Source organism: Perognathus longimembris, chromosome 11, assembly GCF_023159225.1.
Source record: "Perognathus longimembris pacificus isolate PPM17 chromosome 11, ASM2315922v1, whole genome shotgun sequence".
In the NCBI taxonomy this organism is placed as follows: domain Eukaryota; kingdom Metazoa; phylum Chordata; class Mammalia; order Rodentia; family Heteromyidae; genus Perognathus; species Perognathus longimembris.
This window is the reverse complement of record NC_063171.1, coordinates 30,870,257-30,888,698: the sequence shown is the minus strand read 5'-3', so window position 1 is coordinate 30,888,698 and position 18,442 is coordinate 30,870,257. Positions and strand designations below refer to the sequence as shown.

Sequence of the window (18,442 nt, the reverse complement as noted above, 5' to 3'; positions counted from 1 at the left end):
TGTGTTTTGACTATGATCTTTCACATAAGGTTATCTGAAGAATTTTCTACTCATAATAGGTCTAAAAAGTTTTGAATTTTGGAGCATTTAAGATTTCAGATTTCAGATTAGAGATGCTCAACCTGTATATTCCCTGGTGCTTTCCTTAGGTTACTAGACCACTAGGCTTGAGGAAGGAGAAAGGAGAAGCTTAGGCCTAAAAAGTATTGGCTGATTCTCATCAGAACCAACACTGACTAGCTCCAAATGACTGCTCTTGGCATTTTATTATGCTCCCTTCTTTTATGCCACTGTTTTTCAAGTGATAGAAGCTATTTGTAAAATAAGTTCTGTTATAGAAGCCTAGTATGTCCACAAGATAAAAACAAAGCTGTTCTATTTGAAGCCAAAGTAGAAAGCCCAGACAATTAAGCTTTCTTCTTGCTTCTCTTTTTCTTTCTCCACCAGGTTCCTCTATAAAGAAACCTAAGCTTTCACAGAGTATAGTTTAATGTGCACAATGTACTCTATAGAGTTTTAAAAGTTATGTGTGTTTCTCTAAAGGTAATTAATTCATTGAATATTTTTCTTACAAGTCATTTTCTTTGTCAAACATTTTGACTCCTTGTTCAGCTCATGGCACAACAAACAGCATCTCACAGTGTAGTGAGCATCTCATTTCATGCTTTGTATTCTCCAAGGCAGGATGAGAGCCATCTTAAGGAGATTGAGAGGGAGTTTGAGAAGTGCAAGGAATCTTCTATTTAGTGGAAATATACTCCATTTCTAATTCTTTTCACCTTGTGCCTGTGCTAAATGAATTTGATAAAAGGTATGTGCATGAAGTAGAGTATTTTCTCAACTCATTCTCAAAATTGCTAAATGCTTGCCTGAAATAACATATCTTAAGCACATGGCCCTGCTTACTCACTGCTTGGAAAACATACCACAAGTACTTACTTCTATTCCCTGCCTTTGTACATTTGTTTCTTAAGCTTAGAGATGATCATGTCATTGCTGTGCAGTTTTCTGCTGCTTACTTTTAAGTTGAAATCTCATTTTTGTTTCAGATTCTCCTCCTTCTGTGGTTAACAAACAGCTCGGATCCATGTCACTTGACGAGCAACAGGGTGCGTGCAACAAGAGATGCGCTATGCCCATTCATTCATAGTTATATTGCAATGCATAAACAAGTTCTTTCTCACTTTTTCATAGCATTTCATTTGATTATTATGGTCAGTGTTTTGTGGTATAAATTACCTTAGTTGGTTCTGTACACACAAGACCTTTTTGACTTATAAAAATTAAGTTCTGTATAATCAGATTTCTACTTTGACTTTTTATGTCAACTTTGAATTTTCTTCCCATTTAATGGATATAAATATCCATTTTAAATATAGTATATACTATAGAGTTGTGTAGAATTGTGGGTGTGAGATTAGCATATCATCTCATTGCTCATTTGAGAAAAGGTATTTGATCCTAGTAATATTTCATATTACTAGATTGCTATAATAATCACATAACTTATTTTTATGTTGCACTTATCTGGTAGCCAAACTCCTGGTAGTTTTAATTATAAGTAATATACTTACAAACTCAGAGATAAACACAAAGCCACCAGTTAGAAAGGAAAAAAAGCCTTTGCTTTCACTTGTGATTTCTGTAGAAGAGGTATAGAATATGCCTCAAAGCCTTGAGGAAGACTCAAGAAATAGATTACTTATTTATCAGGTTTTATTACTAGCAGATCTAATACATTCACAGAGAGGGACTGGTAAAGGAAGATATAAAATACAGGAGCATCAGAAAAACAGAGTATCTAAAATCACTTAGAATTGGGGAATATGGCTTGCTATCTCAACTTAGAATTTCCTAATATATTTTCTAAATATTTTATGATAGTGTATGATAAGTAATATTAGTAACATTAAACCATCAAGGACAACTGTGTATTTCTTCAGTTTTTAAAAAATAGCACAAAACTGTTAGGTTTGATTCTCTGAAAGTATACAAACAAGTATTTACTTGTCAATAGTAATGGAAAAATTAAATATTGATATAGTATCTATTTTTTAATAGATCTACTTGAACTTTCACAAGCTAATTTTAAAACAAATTAGAAAATGTCTGTGCTTCTGATCTTGAATTCGTCTTTGTAAGATCCTCAGTATATAGATATGTCTGTGACTAAATTCATATTCCGTTTGATTATATAATTTCCAGAGATTTACGCTGAATGTTACAACCAATTTAACTTGACACTTAAAGGAAATAAGAGAAAAAGAAAAATCAGATTTTATTTCCAAAACACCAACTTCTTTTTTTTTTTTGGCCAGTCCTGGGCCTTGGACTCAGGGCCTGAGCACTGTCCCTGGCTTCTTCCCGCTCAAGGCTAGCACTCTGCCACTTGAGCCACAGCGCCGCTTCTGGCCGTTTTCTGCATATGTGGTGCCGGGGAATCGAACCTAGGGCCTCGTGTATCCGAGGCAGGCACTCTTGCCACTAGGCTATATCCCCAGCCCACCAACTTCTTAATAACTCTCAGATTTTTTTTTTTAACTCAGTGAATTTGTATGATGATGTTGTTTGCTAGGGCTAACTAGCCCAGAAGTAGAAATTAGATATTCATTGATTTTTGTACCATGTGCCTTTTCGTCATATAGGCAGAGAAGATACATAATACTGAATGTGTTTGGCATAAATTACATTATGAATATAGTTTTGTAATAAGTCCTTTGAGCAGAAATATTCTAATGATAGAAAATACATCTAAATGAATTAAATACATACTGCTTCTTTGTTCTTCTTAAGTCCGGAGGACTTCATTTTTTAAGCTTATATTATCTGAGGATAATTTGTACTATAAAAGTTAAAATACTGGGGCTAGGAATATGGCCTACTGGCAAGAGTGCTTGCCTCACATACATGAAGCCCTGAGCAAAAAGAAGTCAGGGTCATTGCTCAGGCTCTGAGTCCAAACTCCAGGACTGGCAAAAAGAAAACAAAAAAATTAAAAGACTGTCACCAGTCTTTCTTTCCTAGACTAATAATTTCTTGAAGTCATCTCATGTCCATTCAGTGCGTAAATTTATTTTCTACCAACAACCAGAATGAAATTTCTGTCATTTAAAAAAAGGTTTTTGTTATTTTCTTTAGCCCTTCGAAACAACCAAAACCTATGAGTTGGCTCACAAGCCAGCTGTTATTTGGCTGCTGTCTTCCTAACTTTATCTCAGGCCAGTCTTTCCTCACTCACTATACTCTTGCCAAATAGCCTACTTTCAGTTCTTCTAACACTCTGATCTCATTTACTTCTCAAATCCCTGTATATACAGTCCTTCTACCAAAACTGCTTTTTTTGTTAAGTCGCTCCCTGGCTCATCCTTTAAATTTCAGATATCACTTTCTCAAAAGTAGTATAACCTGCAATCTGCAGTTGTTCCCCTAGTTTTTTTTTCTTTTCAATTTGGTACTTTACTAAGTTTACAGTTGTACATTTTTCAGTGGATTCTTTGTTTAATAACTACTTTTTTTCATCTTCTCTAAATGTTGTTTCACTCACTGTCATATGCTCACTGCCTTAAATCATGCCACTTTTATAGTAAACATTTGTTGATTTCATAGCTAGAGGAATTAATTCTTTGAATGATAGGGAAGTATGGAAATTGCTCCAGCTTGGGCAAAACATGACCAGATTTATATATTTGAAAGTATGATGGATGTGTGGAGTAAAATTGAAAGCAGTAAAGAACAGTTAAGAGGCTGTTGTAATAATAGTCTAGGTAAGAGATGAGGGATCTAACCTAAAGCAATAATGGTGAGAAATGAAGCTGACAAATTAGAAAATTATTTGAGAGGTAGAATAAATGGATATGATTTGGGATATATAACTCATTGGTAGAGTGCTTCTCTACATTAAGCTTTGGGTCCAATTCCCACATCAGGAGAATCTAAATGGGAATTTGAAGCTGATTAATAAGAAATGAATGGAAGAGTAATGTCCAGGTTTCATCTAGCTGTCAGTTATGGTAGAGTTTTCAGGAGGAACAACTGATTTTAGGAAAAAGAAGGTATATGAGATAACCTTTTAAATGTTGCCTTTCAAGTGTGTCTTAGTCTGTTTTCTGTTGTTATTAAAGACTACCTGAGCCTGGGTAATTTTCAAAGTAGTTTATGTGTGGTAGGGTCAGGAGTAGGAAGACAATGGTATCTGTTTTACTTCTAATGAGGATCTCAACCTCTTCTATGCATACCCCATAAGTGGAGCATGTGGAAATCATAAGGCAGTAGAGGAGGAAGCAAGAGAAAGTCAGGGAAGCTAAACTTGATTCCTAACAACTCACTCTGGAGGCAACTCCTCCTATCTTCCTCAGAGAGAAGTCACTTCTTAAACTTGACAGTTAGTTCATGAGGGCTCTGTCCCCCACAATCTAAACACTTTCTACTAGGCCTCTCTCCCAGCAGTTCAGCATTGAGGAGGTAAGTGGAGACAAATTGTAGTCAAATCATAGCACATTGCCTTTGGATATCCAATGGAAAAATCTCATAGACTCCTTGATCTCACTCAAGGTAGTCTGAAATGGAGATTAGGAATCACCTATGTATAGATGGTAGAAAAAGTGGGAATGGATGGAATTGTCTGGGAAAAAAGAATGAAATGAAAAGAGTGTAAGCAGAGAAAAGAATTTAAGCTAAGAAGACTGAAAAAGAATGACCAAGAAGTAGATTGGACAGAAAGAATAAGTCCAAAGGCAGGAGAAAAGTTCAAGCAAGAGGAGCTGGTCTCATCAGGAATACCATTCAGAGCAATGGTGTAAATACAAAGGGATGAGAAATGTTTGCTTGGACAGTGAAGTTTGAGTTGTGATATATGTGGCAGGTTCTTGGGGAGAAAAGTTCAGACAACACATGGACTATTGACATGTAGATGATTTTCCTTAACATCAATTAAGAATAAAAATATTAAAGTATATGTTGCTGCAGCATCCCAAAAAGTTGCCTGGCACCCTCCATGAAAATGAATTGAGGCAGAGAATGCATGTATCTGCCTTTGTGAATAGAAAGGCATCCCGTGGTTGGGGGGACCTATTCTTCATTAATCTGTTTTTTTGTGTACCTTGTTGTGGCTGCCATTTAGGTATGAATTTTCATATGAAGTTTCACTTTGAATATTATATGCTTCATAGATACTCTATTTTCCCCCCTCTCTTGGCTACATGTTCTACTGACTGATTTCTGACTTAGGCTTCAAAAACAAAAGAACTAGAGAGCCTATAAAGTTTTTAAAAAGGTAATGTCTGGTGGGGGAGGGGTTATAGTTTCAAAACTGAGCACATTTGTAGGATAAGCCGAAAGATCTTCACTAAAGGTGCAATGAGTAGTTGATATCACAGGTATGCTATTTCAAGTTTTAATTGCTTTTTTCTTTTCTGGTGCCAGGATTTGAACTCCAGATTTCAAACATATAAAGAAGCATGGGCCCTAAAAGGTGTAGACCTCTCACCTCTCAAGTTGTTTTTATTTTTATCTAGGTTCATAAACAGGGTTTAGCTTCCAAAACTTCAGTCATCAATATTTTTAAAAATAAGTATCTCAAAGTATGAAAAATAAAATTTAAATAGAAACAATGATTATATTACTCAAAGCTATACTAAGAAATAAATCTTACTAAATGTAAAAGTTCCAAGTCATCCTCAGTATCATTATTTGTAAAATGAAGATGATACCTACTATATTTTTAAACCTGAGCACACATACATAATTGCTATGTAGTAATAATACTTTAATAAATTTTCATTATGATGGTACTTTCTACATTAAAACCATTTATTTGTATGATTAGGTGAAGTTATGAACCCTGAGACCTTCTCTCCCTTCCCCTCCCATTCTTTTCCCTCCCTCCCTCCTTTCCTTCCTTCCTGCTGGTCCTGGGGATTGAACTTGGAGCCTGGGCACTGGATTTTGTGCTCAAGGCTAGCACTCTACTACTTGAGCTGTAGTCCATTTCCAGCTTTTTGGTAGTTAATTGGAGAAAAGTGTCTCAGACTTTCCTGTCCAGTTTGGCTTTGAACTGTGATCCTCAAATCTCAGCCTCCTGAGTAGCTAGGATTAGAGGTGTGAGCCATTGATACCCAGCTTGTGTTCTAGGGCTTTTAAATATAAATATACTTATTATTATAAAGCAAATATTTTAGTTGTACATATCTATGTATTATATAAGGCTTTGAATAAAGCAACTTTTGTGCTTGCTGATCCAACAAATAAAATCAAAGAAATTTAAACAATTACAAGTCATTATTAGTAAAAATAAAACATTTCTTAATTTTTAAAAGTAGATTTTTGCTAGAAATTTATAGCTTAAAATAGGCATTTTATCACAAACATGGTGAATTCATTGATTTGATGAAAATTCAACCTGATAAGTTGTATAAAAAGCATGCAAATGAGGCTTAAACTAGGAAGAGTACAATGGAAGGCACCTAGAAAATGAATTCTAAACCTTAGGTATGTTCTCTCATTAATACCTACATTGAAGAAACTGGGTTCTGTAATGTGCAGTGTTTCTACCAGAGATGTGTTTGTTTATGTGTAGGCTGAAAGTTAATCATTAGATTCAGGTATCTGAAGTTTTTGTAACCAAGTGAAATGTATTATATTGATGGAACAGTTTCACAGAAGGCTGATGAATTCATTGACAGCTTAAATGAACAAACTCTATGGAGCATGATCATGTTTTGATTAAATGATGTTCTATTTTATGTGATTTACCACATATAGATTACATAAATGAGAGATTAAATAACTTTGTAGGAGATGCCTTTCAGAAAAGTAATTGTTGATCATCTCAGTGTTTTTTGGATGTAAATAGGGGTTGTAGAAATTTAAATGAGATATTTTCTGTATTGCTTCTGATCTCTCAGTTGCTCTTTTGTGTTTATTCCTGTAGTCATTTGCATGTAAATATCTGTAACTTACCTTTTTTAGTTTTCCTCAAATGGAATGTTTGGATACAGCAATTCATTTTCACAAGGCTTCTTATAACTTAGGTTTCTATAACCAAAGTAGAACCTAGAAATCCGGCTCTGCATGTCCCTCGCACCCACCTTTGTTTTTCATTTCATCTTTATCTTGAAGGAAAAATGAGTAGCAAAATACTTGGTAGGATTTTGTGAAAGACAGAAACCAGAAAACAGCTTCAACTCTGCTTCTCAGTTCCCTTAATCACCTAAGCCTTTAGCCATCTGTCCCTAATGCCAGAAGCCTTAGACAGTAGTGACTTTGGTGTCGGTGGGACAAAAATCTCTGCAGTATAACTAAAGAATAGGGGATAAGAGTGTGCTAGGGCTGGGGATATGGCCTAGTGGCAAGAGAGCTTGCCTCGTATACATGAGGCCCTGGGTTCGATTCCCCAGCACCACATATACAGAAAACGGCCAGAAGTGGCGCTGTGGTTCAAGTGGCAGAGTGCTAGCCTTGAGCAAAAAGGAAGCCAGGGACAGTGCTCAGGCCCTGAGTCCAAGGCCCAGGACTGGCCAAAAAAAAAGAGTGTGCTAGACACAGGACTAACACCAGTGAATTGTTTTTGAAGATGGTGAAGAGTAGGAAATAATGTTTCCACGTTCTTCTATTCTTCATAATTTTTATCTAAGTTAAACATCTCTTCAGTTATTTCACTAGAATGACATTTTTAAAATATCTCATTCAAAACACGAAAGATAGTACTGAATCTTTGAAGGTTGTAATGTTTTTTTGTTTTTTTTATATATATATATATTTTTTTTTGGCCAGTCCTGGGCCTTGGACTCAGGGCCTGAGCACTGTCCCTGGCTTTTTCCCGCTCAAGGCTAGCACTCTGCCACTTGAGCCACAGCGCCGCTTCTGGCCGTTTTTCTGTATATGTGGTGCTGGGGAATCGAACCTAGGGCCTCGTGTATCCGAGGCAGGCACTCTTGCCACTAGGCTATATCCCCAGCCCCTGAAGGTTGTAATGTTAACTTATTTCTAACAGCTGTTTATATGTAAGACACAGTCAACACAATTAGTACAGAATATAGTGATTTTTATCATTTGAGGTCCCAATGTTGTAATTCACATACTTATTTTCCAAATGGCAACTTTTTCAGGAAGAACTTCTCATGAGTTCGAATTTTTCACCTAAGAATAGATACTTCTGAGTTTTAGCAGCTTGATTCCACATGTTGGAGAAATCTTTTCTGTTATGGTTCCTTATTTGGAATTGTAGTTCAAATAAACAAGAGCCAGAGGTTATATGGATTCTCTTTTAATAAATGCTTCAGCATCTCCAAGAGGAATGAAAGAAAGATATGTTTTTAATTGCAACATAAAGTAGAACTAACTGCATTTAGGAACTGGCGGGTGTGTAGCACTTGCCTAGCAGGTTTGAGATCCTGGGTTTTCTTCTCCAGCAGTGTTTACAAACACTGATTTTATTATGTTGTAGTTCATTTTATTTGTTAAGAAAAGCAGCTTGTTTTTGGTTCTGTTACATTACTCCTGGAACTGGTGTCAAGAAAATGATTATATGACAGAGTTTTCTTTTCTGTAAGCAGCTAGAAGAAAGGTCACACATATGATTGTATATCCATTTGTATACAAATGTATGTAATGGTTCTCCAAGGTATATTTCATTATAAGGTGAAAAGTTTCTAAAGCCTAATTTTTTCATTTTTTTCTTTGAATTTCCATGTACTTTTTGGAGGGAGATACTTCAAATTATCTCTAGTAGTCTCTGTAGAGTTGATTGATTTTATTTGCCATTTAAAAGTTTTTTCCTTCATGAACTTTATGCATTGATTTAATATGTATAGTGCATATATCACATGTGATATATATGTATAAATATGTATATATAAACTCTTAAAGGAGCCAGTGTTGCTCACTCATTTTTGATGCTCTAGCTACTAAAGAATAATACCATGAAAATTCTATTAAGTTATACCAGTTTATAATGTCTGTCATTGCATGTTAATATTCTTTGATTCCCCTAATGATCAAATATGGTTCTCAAGGTATTTGATGTCCCTCTGATTCTGAGTTAGGTACACAAGTCTAGAATTTGATACTACTACTTGGAATATGAAAAAGGATTATGGCAAGGACAACCTAATTTTGTTTTATAATATTTAGGAAATGTCATATTTTATTGGTTTCAGAAACTTTTTCAAATGTTTTAAACACAATTTTCAGATAACAATAATGAAAAGCAGAGTCCCAAACCAGGGACAGGTGAACCCGTTTTAAGTTTGCACTACAGCACAGAAGGAACAACTACAAGCACAATAAAACTGAACTTTACAGATGAATGGTAAGTTAATATTTTTGTAAAGATGTTAGCCATTGTAAAGTTGTTAGCCATTTTATAGGATTTTACTAGATGTACTCTTTTAGCACTTCATCATCTTTATGTTTTGTTTTGCTATGCTGTATTGGTTCTCAGACAATAATGTGCCTCAAATGGCTTGGGGAGCTTGAAAAGCCACACAGTAATGGACCCACTTGCAGAATTAGGCTTGGATAGGGTGTGAGAATTTTCATTTCTAAAATCTTTCCTGATGTTGTTTATCATGGGGTATTTCTCTGATAGAAAATACAAAAGATAACATTAAATACCTACAGATAATTCTTTAAAAAGAAGAAGGCTTCCTTCTGTGTGTGTAAATATATTTTATTTTCTCCTTCATGTATTTAACCTAACTTTAGTTACTTGTACTCAATTTTTGCTAGTCCATCAAGTAGTTTCACTGTGGGCTACTTAACTAGTTTCCTCTAATTGAGCAGTAAGTTTGTTCACCATTTTTCACCAAGTAAAGTTAGAATGAATGTCTTTACAAAGTTTTTCTATTTTCAAGTTTATTTATGTGAGATATATTTCCAGAAGTGAACTATATCTAGATCAAATGGCATTGCAAAATTATTTTCAAAGGACCCTTGCCTTATAATATATTATCAGCAACATATGAACGAATAATACATTTTATTGTCTCCAGGTCAAAATGTATTTGATTTAAAGCTTTTTATTGTTATGTAATTTACTAGTAAGTTTGAACTTTTATATTTAATGGTTTTACATGTGCCTCTCCAGTGACATTTCTGATTTTATATTGATTATGTATATTAGTATTTTAGTAGTTTCGTTTGGGTTTTTGTTTTTTGTTTTGTTTTGTTTTGTACTGGTACTGGAGCTTGAACTCAGGGGCCTGAATGCTGTCCCTTAGCTTTCTCAAGGCTAGTGCTCTATACCATTTGAGCCACACCTCCACTTCTGAATTTTTGCTGTTAATTGAAGATAAGAATCTCTGAGGTTTATCTGCCCAAACTGACTTTGAAACAGGATCCTCAGATCTCAGCCTGAGTAGTCTGTTAATTTATTTTATTTTATTTTATTTTATTTTTTCTTTTGTACAAGCTCTGGTGTTTAAACTCGGAGCCTGGTAGCTGTCCCTGAGCTTTTGTGCTAAAGGTTAGTGTTGTACCACTTGACCCACAACACTACTTCTAGTGTTTTGGTGATTAGTCGAATATAGTTGATTTTCCTGCCAGAGCTGGCTTCAGATCACAATCACCAACTTCAGATCGTAGCCTCCTGAATAGCTAGCATTACATGTGTGAGCCACCAACACTCAGCTAGTTTATTTTTATATGAGGTTTTGTTGGTTTTGTTCCTGTTTTGGTGGCCCTAGGATTTGAACTCAAGACCTTATGCTTTCTAGGCAAGTGCTCTACCACTTAAGCCATACCATGTAGCCCTTTTTGGTTTTAGATCTCTCATCTCTTTCCTTCCCTCCCTCCCTCCCTCCCTCCCTCCCTTTTCTAAATCGTGTTCCCCAGAGTTTTTTGCCTGGGCTGCCTGGACCATGATTCTCCTACCTATGGTCTCCATGTAACCAGTATTACAGGCACAAACCACTAGTCCCAGTTTATTTGTTGAAATGTGGGGATTTTGTTAACTTTTTGCTCTAGCTAGCCTCAAACTACCATTCATCTGATCTTTACCTCCTGAGTAGCTATAGCCACCCATCAGTCTTCTGTGATATAATCATTTTCTTGACATAAATTCCAGGAGTGATGTAACAGAACTAAAAATGTGTTTAAAAAGTCAGTCTGCGGGGTTAGAGATATGACTCAGGTGATAGAGCATCACCCAGTAAGCGAAAGCATCAGATCAAGAGTTTGAATCCCACCAAAGTAGAGCATTGTTACTTAAATAAATCTTGTCTCACCCTATGGAAATCAGAATTATGTTATTGTCTAGTGAAAGCATTAATTATCTGAATGTTAAAAAAAAAAGTTTGAATCTCAGTCTTGGACCAAAAAAACCAAATCCGTTTGTGAAGCTTACTCTTTCCCACTGTCTACTGACCTTTGATTAAGATGTTATGCTTAAAAATCCATTAAGCAATTAAATTTATTAATAATGAAATATTAATATGAATTAATATATTGGCAATATAACATTGTATAATTATTGACATAATTATATAATGGATTAATATAAATCATGTAAGTTGCTTTGTAACCCATTGTTATTATCTGTAATTAATATATCAATATACTTTATGGTATACTAATATATTATTATTACATGTGAACTGTTGTATAAATAATATGTTATATATTATTTATTAACATGTAATTATGTATTGCATGATGATTTTATTCAGTTCACTAGTTCTTGTTTGTGCTTATGTTTATATGATTTTTATATTAAAATCTTTGATAAGTACAATATCAAATATTATTGAATACTGTCTAGTTCAGGGACTATTCTAAATATTGGGAATGTATCAGTTAAAAAGATAAAGAATTTTTCTGTCCTGCTGGAGCTTATGTTCTTGGTGGAGGCAGGCTATAAACATAATAAACATAATGTTTAGTGTATTAAAAGGTACTAAGTAAAAGAAAAGATACTAAATACTATGGAAAAGTAGGTAGGGATGTTAAGAAATATAAGGAATGGGGCAGGCCTCAATGATAAGTTGACATTTTGGCAAAAATATGTGTAGAAGAGAATTCCAGACAGATGTAAGGACAGTACAAAGACTGAAAACAGAAGCAACCCTAGGGATCTTTTAAGACCAGGCTAAGGCTGGGAACTGGTAGCTCATGCCTATAATCTTAGCTACTCAGGAGGCTGAGATCTGAGGACTAAGATTTGAAGTCAGGCCAGGCAGGAAAATCCATGAGACTTATCTGCTATAAACTACCAAAAAAACAAACAAACAGAGAAAAAGAAAACAAACAAACCCAGAAGTGGAGCTGTGGCTCCAGTGATAGAGAGCAGAGGGAAAAAAAAAAAAAAAGCTCGGGGACAGTGTCCAATACTGGCACACACACATACAGATCAGGCTAGCTGAAGTAGGTAGCCCAAAGGGGAGAGTAGTAGCAGATAAGGTCAGCTAGAAAATGAGGATATTTAAAAGGATAAATGATACGGTTCTTGTTTTAAAAGGTATGTGACAAGCAAAGTGAGAGGTAGTAGTGATTTGGGATAGGATGAGAGCAGTAAAGGAAGTAAAAATTAATGGATTCTAGACATGTATTTGAAGGTGCAGTCAGTAGGATTTCTTTCTGAACTTTAAAGTTGGACTTTAACATTTAGCATACCTTAACATGGTGTTTGTAGCCCTGTTTAATTCATGATGGAAGATGACATACATTGTCATATTTCTCATTTCTTTTCTCATATTACTATGCAAAACAATGGATTCTTATAAAGAATATTTTAAAGAGAACTTTATTGGTCTCATTCTTCTTTTGAATGCTAGTTTCCTTTTCTAAAATCTGACCATAAATAATATTCTTTTCATTTATTAGTTTATTTGGCAGAAATGTAATTGCCATTTTCTTTATTATGAAAACATCCTACATATAATGTTAAAAAGAAAACAAAATAGAGCATTCAAAAAAGGTATGAAGTCTTTTCTTTGTTACACTATGATGTCTCACTTTTAATTTCTTTAATGAGAGATGAGGCAATAGAACATATTATACTCTTAGACTCTGAGTATGACCAATTATGGGATCTCTCTAAATCTACTTTCAGCCTGGATCTGGCTTGTTTAATAGAATCTATTACGAAGGATTATTGTGTAGATTTAATATGATCATGCGTAAAGAGTTTCTTAGCACTTAGCATATTATATTGGCTGGCACATGATAAGTCCTATTGTTGGCTTTTTTTAAACTTCTTTTAAGTACTCTGCTTAACTTCTTTTTAAGTACTCTGCCCCCATTTTCTATGATGGTGTTTATCCCCTCTTAGTGATTTGTAAGAGCTAACTATTACAGAATTAGGGCAGAATGTTTGTTGTTATTCTTACGACAAATATTTTTCCAAGTTTGATGTTTTTCAGTTTACTTGTGATAATGATTTTACTTCATGGTTTCTATGTGGTCTCGTGCTTAGAAAAATTTAGTTCTTCCCACAGTCAGGAAAAAAGTTTTGTTCCCTGCAGTATTATGTAAAAAAATCATCTAGTTAATACTTCTGGAATTCTTTCCATAAAGTATGATGTAGGATTATAGCATTAGTTTTTCCACATGGATGTTCTTGTTCCATTCATTGACAGTTGTTTAATTTCTCTGTTATTTAAAGTGCAATATTAATTATACTAAATGTATTTACTTAGTTTGTCTTTTTTCATTAATGTCTGTCTATCCCTTTACCAGTTCCATAATATTTCAATTGTAACTTTTCTACAATAAAATATGTTACTCATGCCTGTATCATATTTTCCTCAATGGGAAATTTTTTCCATGTGACATTGGCATCTCTGTGAAAATGGTTATATGTTTACTTCTGAATAAAAAGGTACATATTCATTACAAAAAATCAGCATAAAAATGTTCCATTAAATAATTGTTTTGAGATGGCATGTAACACTACTATGTAACCCATGTGGTTTTTTCTGTGCATTTATACCCATGTAGATATATATATATAATATTTAAAATAATACCATATTTTGTGTGTATACATTAAAAAAGATCAAATAGACTTTTCCAGATTGCTTTAAAAGGTGTTTATAAAATCTTTGCAAAAAGTCTTTGATTATTTGCATCAGTTAAGTTATTGTTTGTCTATAATTAATGGCTTATAAGTTATTGTATCTCCTGAATTTTTTCTTCTTTACAGTTAGTTCAAAGTCAAGGAATTATTCCATTTCTCTTAATTTAATTTTATTGTAGTTAATATACATTTTCTTTCTCTGTCTTTTTCTTAATCATTTGTCATGATTTGTTACAGAACACTCACTGAAAATGATCTAAATTAGCTTAGTATTCTGCTACAGTAAAAAAAAAGTTAATGGAACTATGTGAACTAGTTCATCAGTTGTGCATTAAAACTAAAACAAAAGGTGTTATCATGTCTACAAAACCATAATAACATATCATATGTGTATAGCTCTTAACTAGAATTTCTCTACTCTGGCAGTTCAAAGAAACATGGCCAGACTTCTTTTTGAGTATTAAAGTAGTATTAAGTAGCCTGGAACAACAGTGTCTAAACATATGTGATCAAAGTCTTGGAAAATTTTAGGGATTTATCCAGTTATGGTAACCCATCTTTAGCCAAGAAAGGATACAGTTAATAGAATTCACCTAAAAATCAATACAGATAGGGACTGAATGTATATCTCAGTGGAAAGCACAGATTTAGCATGAATGAGTTAGGCCCTGGGTCTAATATCCTGCACATGCACATAGAATCACCATAATATTGAAATACATAGTAGGTCACAGAAAATAGTGGACAAGTAGTCCTCTCATATTTTAAAATCTTTTAATTTAAAATGTTAGAGCCTCCTAATTGTTCAAAAATGCTATTTGTAAGTACTCTGAAAAATGTCTTTAAAAAGAAAGAAAATTGCCGGACACCTGTGGCTCATGCTTGTAATCCTAGCTACTCAGGAGGCTCTGATTTGAGAATCTCCATTTAAAGCCAGCCTAGCCAGGAAAGTCCATGAAACTCTTAACTCCAAGTAACCACCAAAAAAGCCCAAAGTAAAGCTGTAGCTCATGCAGTAAAATGCTGGCCTGAGCGGGAAGGGGGTGTGTGCAAAATTTAGGGACAGTGCCCTGACCCTTAGTTCAAGCACCAGCACCAGTAATAATAATAATAATCTTCTTTGTATTCAGAATTTTCTGCTGCTTTACTTGTAAAATATAAAAGTTATCCTAAAGGTTCATATTTATTAAGTGTTCAGTGGAACCACTTATCTTGTTCTGATATTAGGAGCAGTACAGCCTCATCTTCTAGAGGAAGTGGGAGCCATTGCAAATCTGATGATCAAGAAGAATCTTTGGTGCCACAACACTCAGTCCAACTACCAGAAGGAGATCATGAGACAAGTAAGATGTTAACTTGCTTTCCTCCTCATAAAAACACCTTTTTTTTAAAATTCCCTCCAATTCTATATTGTTGTTTCTTAGTTTTGAGTGTTTTTTTTTTTTTCTTGTTTTTTTTTAGTGCTGGTCCTGGGGCTTGGAGTCAGGGCCTGGGCACTGCCCCTGAATGTCTTTAATAGCTTAGGGACAGAGCTGTACCATTGGAGCCACAGCTCCACTTCTAGCTTGCTTTTTTTTTTCTTCTTCTTTTTTTGGTGGCTTATTGGAGATAAGAGTCTTGTAGACTTTCCTGGCAGGCTGATTTTGAATTGTGATCCTCAGATCTCAGCCTTCTGAGTAGCTAGGATTACAGGCATGAGCCACTGGTGCCCAGCTGTTTCTTCATTTTATTAAATCACTTTAAGCCCTCTAGTCTAGCTACTACATTGATAAATAGCACATGCTAAAGGTAGAAACCTTAAGAAATTATGATAGGGAGATGTAATAAAGCACAATCCCATTTGTGTACACAATTACCAAAATAGGTAATCATACTTTTAAGTGTGTGAGGTGCAAATGTTAAACTTTCTTTGCCATTTTTATAAGCAGCAGTGAAATGCATCTTAATTCTACAGAGTACAGGAAAGAAACAAAATGAGTAAAATCTAGGTATGTTATGAATGCTTCTATGTATACGAAGTGCCATTTATGGACTTTTTTTTTTGCCAGCCCTGGGGCTTGGACTCAGGGCCTGGGCACTGTCCCTGGCTTCTTTTTGCTCAAGGCTAGTAGCACTCTACCTCTTGAGCCACAGAACCACTTCCGGCTTTTTTTTGTGTATGTGGTGCTAAAGAATCGAACCCTGGGCTTTGTGCATGCTAGGCAAGCACTGTACCACTAAGCCACATTCCCAACCCCAAGGACCCTTTTCTTAATAAAATATTTTTACTTGACCAACAGCTAATTAATTTTAGTCTCTAGGACAGTGACACAAAGTAGATATTTAATAAATGCTTTATAAATGAACAAATAAAGCCTATCTTGTATTAAATGAATAGATATACATCAGAATAACAGAATTTAGAATTAAATGTGTTCAGTAATTATCCAATAAGCACGTGTCCAATTAAGAACCAAAAAAAAAGACCATCCATGAATCTTTCAATTTAGTGTTTTTAGTGTCCAAAAAGAATTTATGGTAGGGTGAGATTTATTATATGTTCATGGTAGTTCAAATTATAATTCTATGCATGATAATGACACTGAAAAGTACTCAGTTTTAAGTTAGATTTTGACACGGCCATTTTATCACTGTTTGTATAATTTTGTGTGTTGATACATAATTACATTGTGGCAGGGTCAGATTTCACCTGAATATCAGTGGTTTTTTAAACCCAGAAAGAGTTTTTAAAAAACACTACCTGTAGGCACATTGTTAAATTTGTATTTTTTTCTAAGATAGTAAATTTAATGATAATTTGATCTTTTTTCAGAAGCTCCTGAAAGATCATCAGAGATTGTGATAAAATGTCAGGAAGGAACATCTGCAGAAAATCTAGTTGAGAGCCATACAGATATAGGTGAGTTGTCTTGATCTCTTTAGAAAATTGCTTCCTATGGGTAACTAAACATACTGAGTGCATGTATGCATGTCTAGGGTTAGAGGCCACTTCTACACAGATGTGGTACAGTTTTTCTCTCCTTAGGAAATTAAAGTTAATTATTAGAAAATGTCTGTTAACTCCTAAGTTATTTAATTAATATTGTACACCTGACCAGCTGTTACATACTGTTTTATTTTCTGACAGCACAATTAGATAACTTAACAGCTGAGCCATTGAATTCCAACTCAGGAGAAAAGAATGACCTCAGTCTTGATAGCCCATGTGTGGTTCCAGAAGAATCTACTTTTTCTGAGAAGAGCAAAGAACCAGAAACTTCAGATCAGACTAGCATTGAGAGTGCTACCAATCAAACTGACACCAACCCAGAACCCCTGTCCCAAACAGAAGCCATTGAGCCTTTAGCTCACGGAGAAGCATCACCCAGGGACTCTGCTCTCCAGGACACAGATGACAGTGATGATGACCCTGTCCTGATCCCAGGTGCAAGGTATCGAACCGCACCTGGTGATAGGTTAGTAAACTTTTAAAACGTAGACTCTAAAATACGTATTTCATAAGTTTCTCTTTGTAGTCCCATTGTTTGTATCGGTTGCTTCTTTTAAAGGTATATCAGTCATACACCCATAGAATTTTTTTTAACTAAATTATTTCACATATTTTCTTAGAGTGGAATAAAAAGTCTTTTTTGTTCTGTATTTCTGGCATTGAAGCTTGCACTAAATTAATAGATCAAGAGAAAGGAATGTTGAAGATGATCAATGGATTATTTATGAAGGCAAGGTTACATTTAGTGGTCAGATTGCCCTGTAGATATTTGGGCCTTTCTAGGGTTTTTTTTTTTTTTTTTTTTTTTTGGCCAGTCCTGGGCCTTGGATTCAGGGCTTGAGCACCATCCCTGGCTTCTTCCTGCTCAAGGCTAGCACTCTGCCACCTGAGCCACAGCGCCCCTTCTGGCCATTTTCTATATATGTGGTGCTGGGGAATTGAACAGAGAGCTTCATGTGTAGGAGGCAAGCACTCTTGCCACTAGGCCATATTCCCAGCTCTAGGGTTTTTTTTTTATGTTAACTTTTTTCTACTTTCTTATGGTCCCCTACTATTAGAGTTGTTTTCTTTTAGAGATTATACTTTTTTTCTAAATTCTAATAAATTTAAAGATTCAATTTAAAAGATAAAAATGTGATGGGCTGGGGATATAGCCTAGTGGCAAGAGTGCCTGCCTCGGATACACGAGGCCCTAGGTTCGATTCCCCAGCACCACATATACAGAAAACGGCCAGAAGCGGCGCTGTGGCTCAAGTGGCAGAGTGCTAGCCTTGAGCGGGAAGAAGCCAGGGACAGTGCTCAGGCCCTGAGTCCAAGGCCCAGGACTGGCCAAAAAAAAAAAAAAGATAAAAATGTTGAATATACTGATATTTTAAAGTATTAAGTTGATATTTCTGATATCAAATTTATGTTGACATTTCTGTTAACTATAAATAAAGATT

The 18,442-nt window shown here is 34.9% G+C and overlaps 1 protein-coding gene across 9 annotated transcripts in view; it reads left to right on the top strand.

The window, feature by feature from the left end:
- Dcaf6 (DDB1 and CUL4 associated factor 6) overlaps positions 1–18,442 on the top strand; it is a 109,354-nt gene that overhangs the window by 66,802 nt on the left and 24,110 nt on the right. For 6 of the 9 annotated variants that reach the window (XM_048357946.1, XM_048357944.1, XM_048357943.1 and 3 more), the window contains 5 exons: positions 1,050–1,109; positions 9,190–9,307; positions 15,239–15,354; positions 16,824–16,910; positions 17,139–17,466. In XM_048357946.1, the coding sequence (XP_048213903.1) occupies positions 1,050–1,109; positions 9,190–9,307; positions 15,239–15,354; positions 16,824–16,910; positions 17,139–17,466 (709 nt within the window). The remainder of the gene's footprint in view (positions 1–1,049; positions 1,110–9,189; positions 9,308–15,238; positions 15,355–16,823; positions 16,911–17,138; positions 17,467–18,442) is intronic. The other 3 variants (XM_048357951.1, XM_048357947.1, XM_048357945.1) reach the window with 1 other exon arrangement.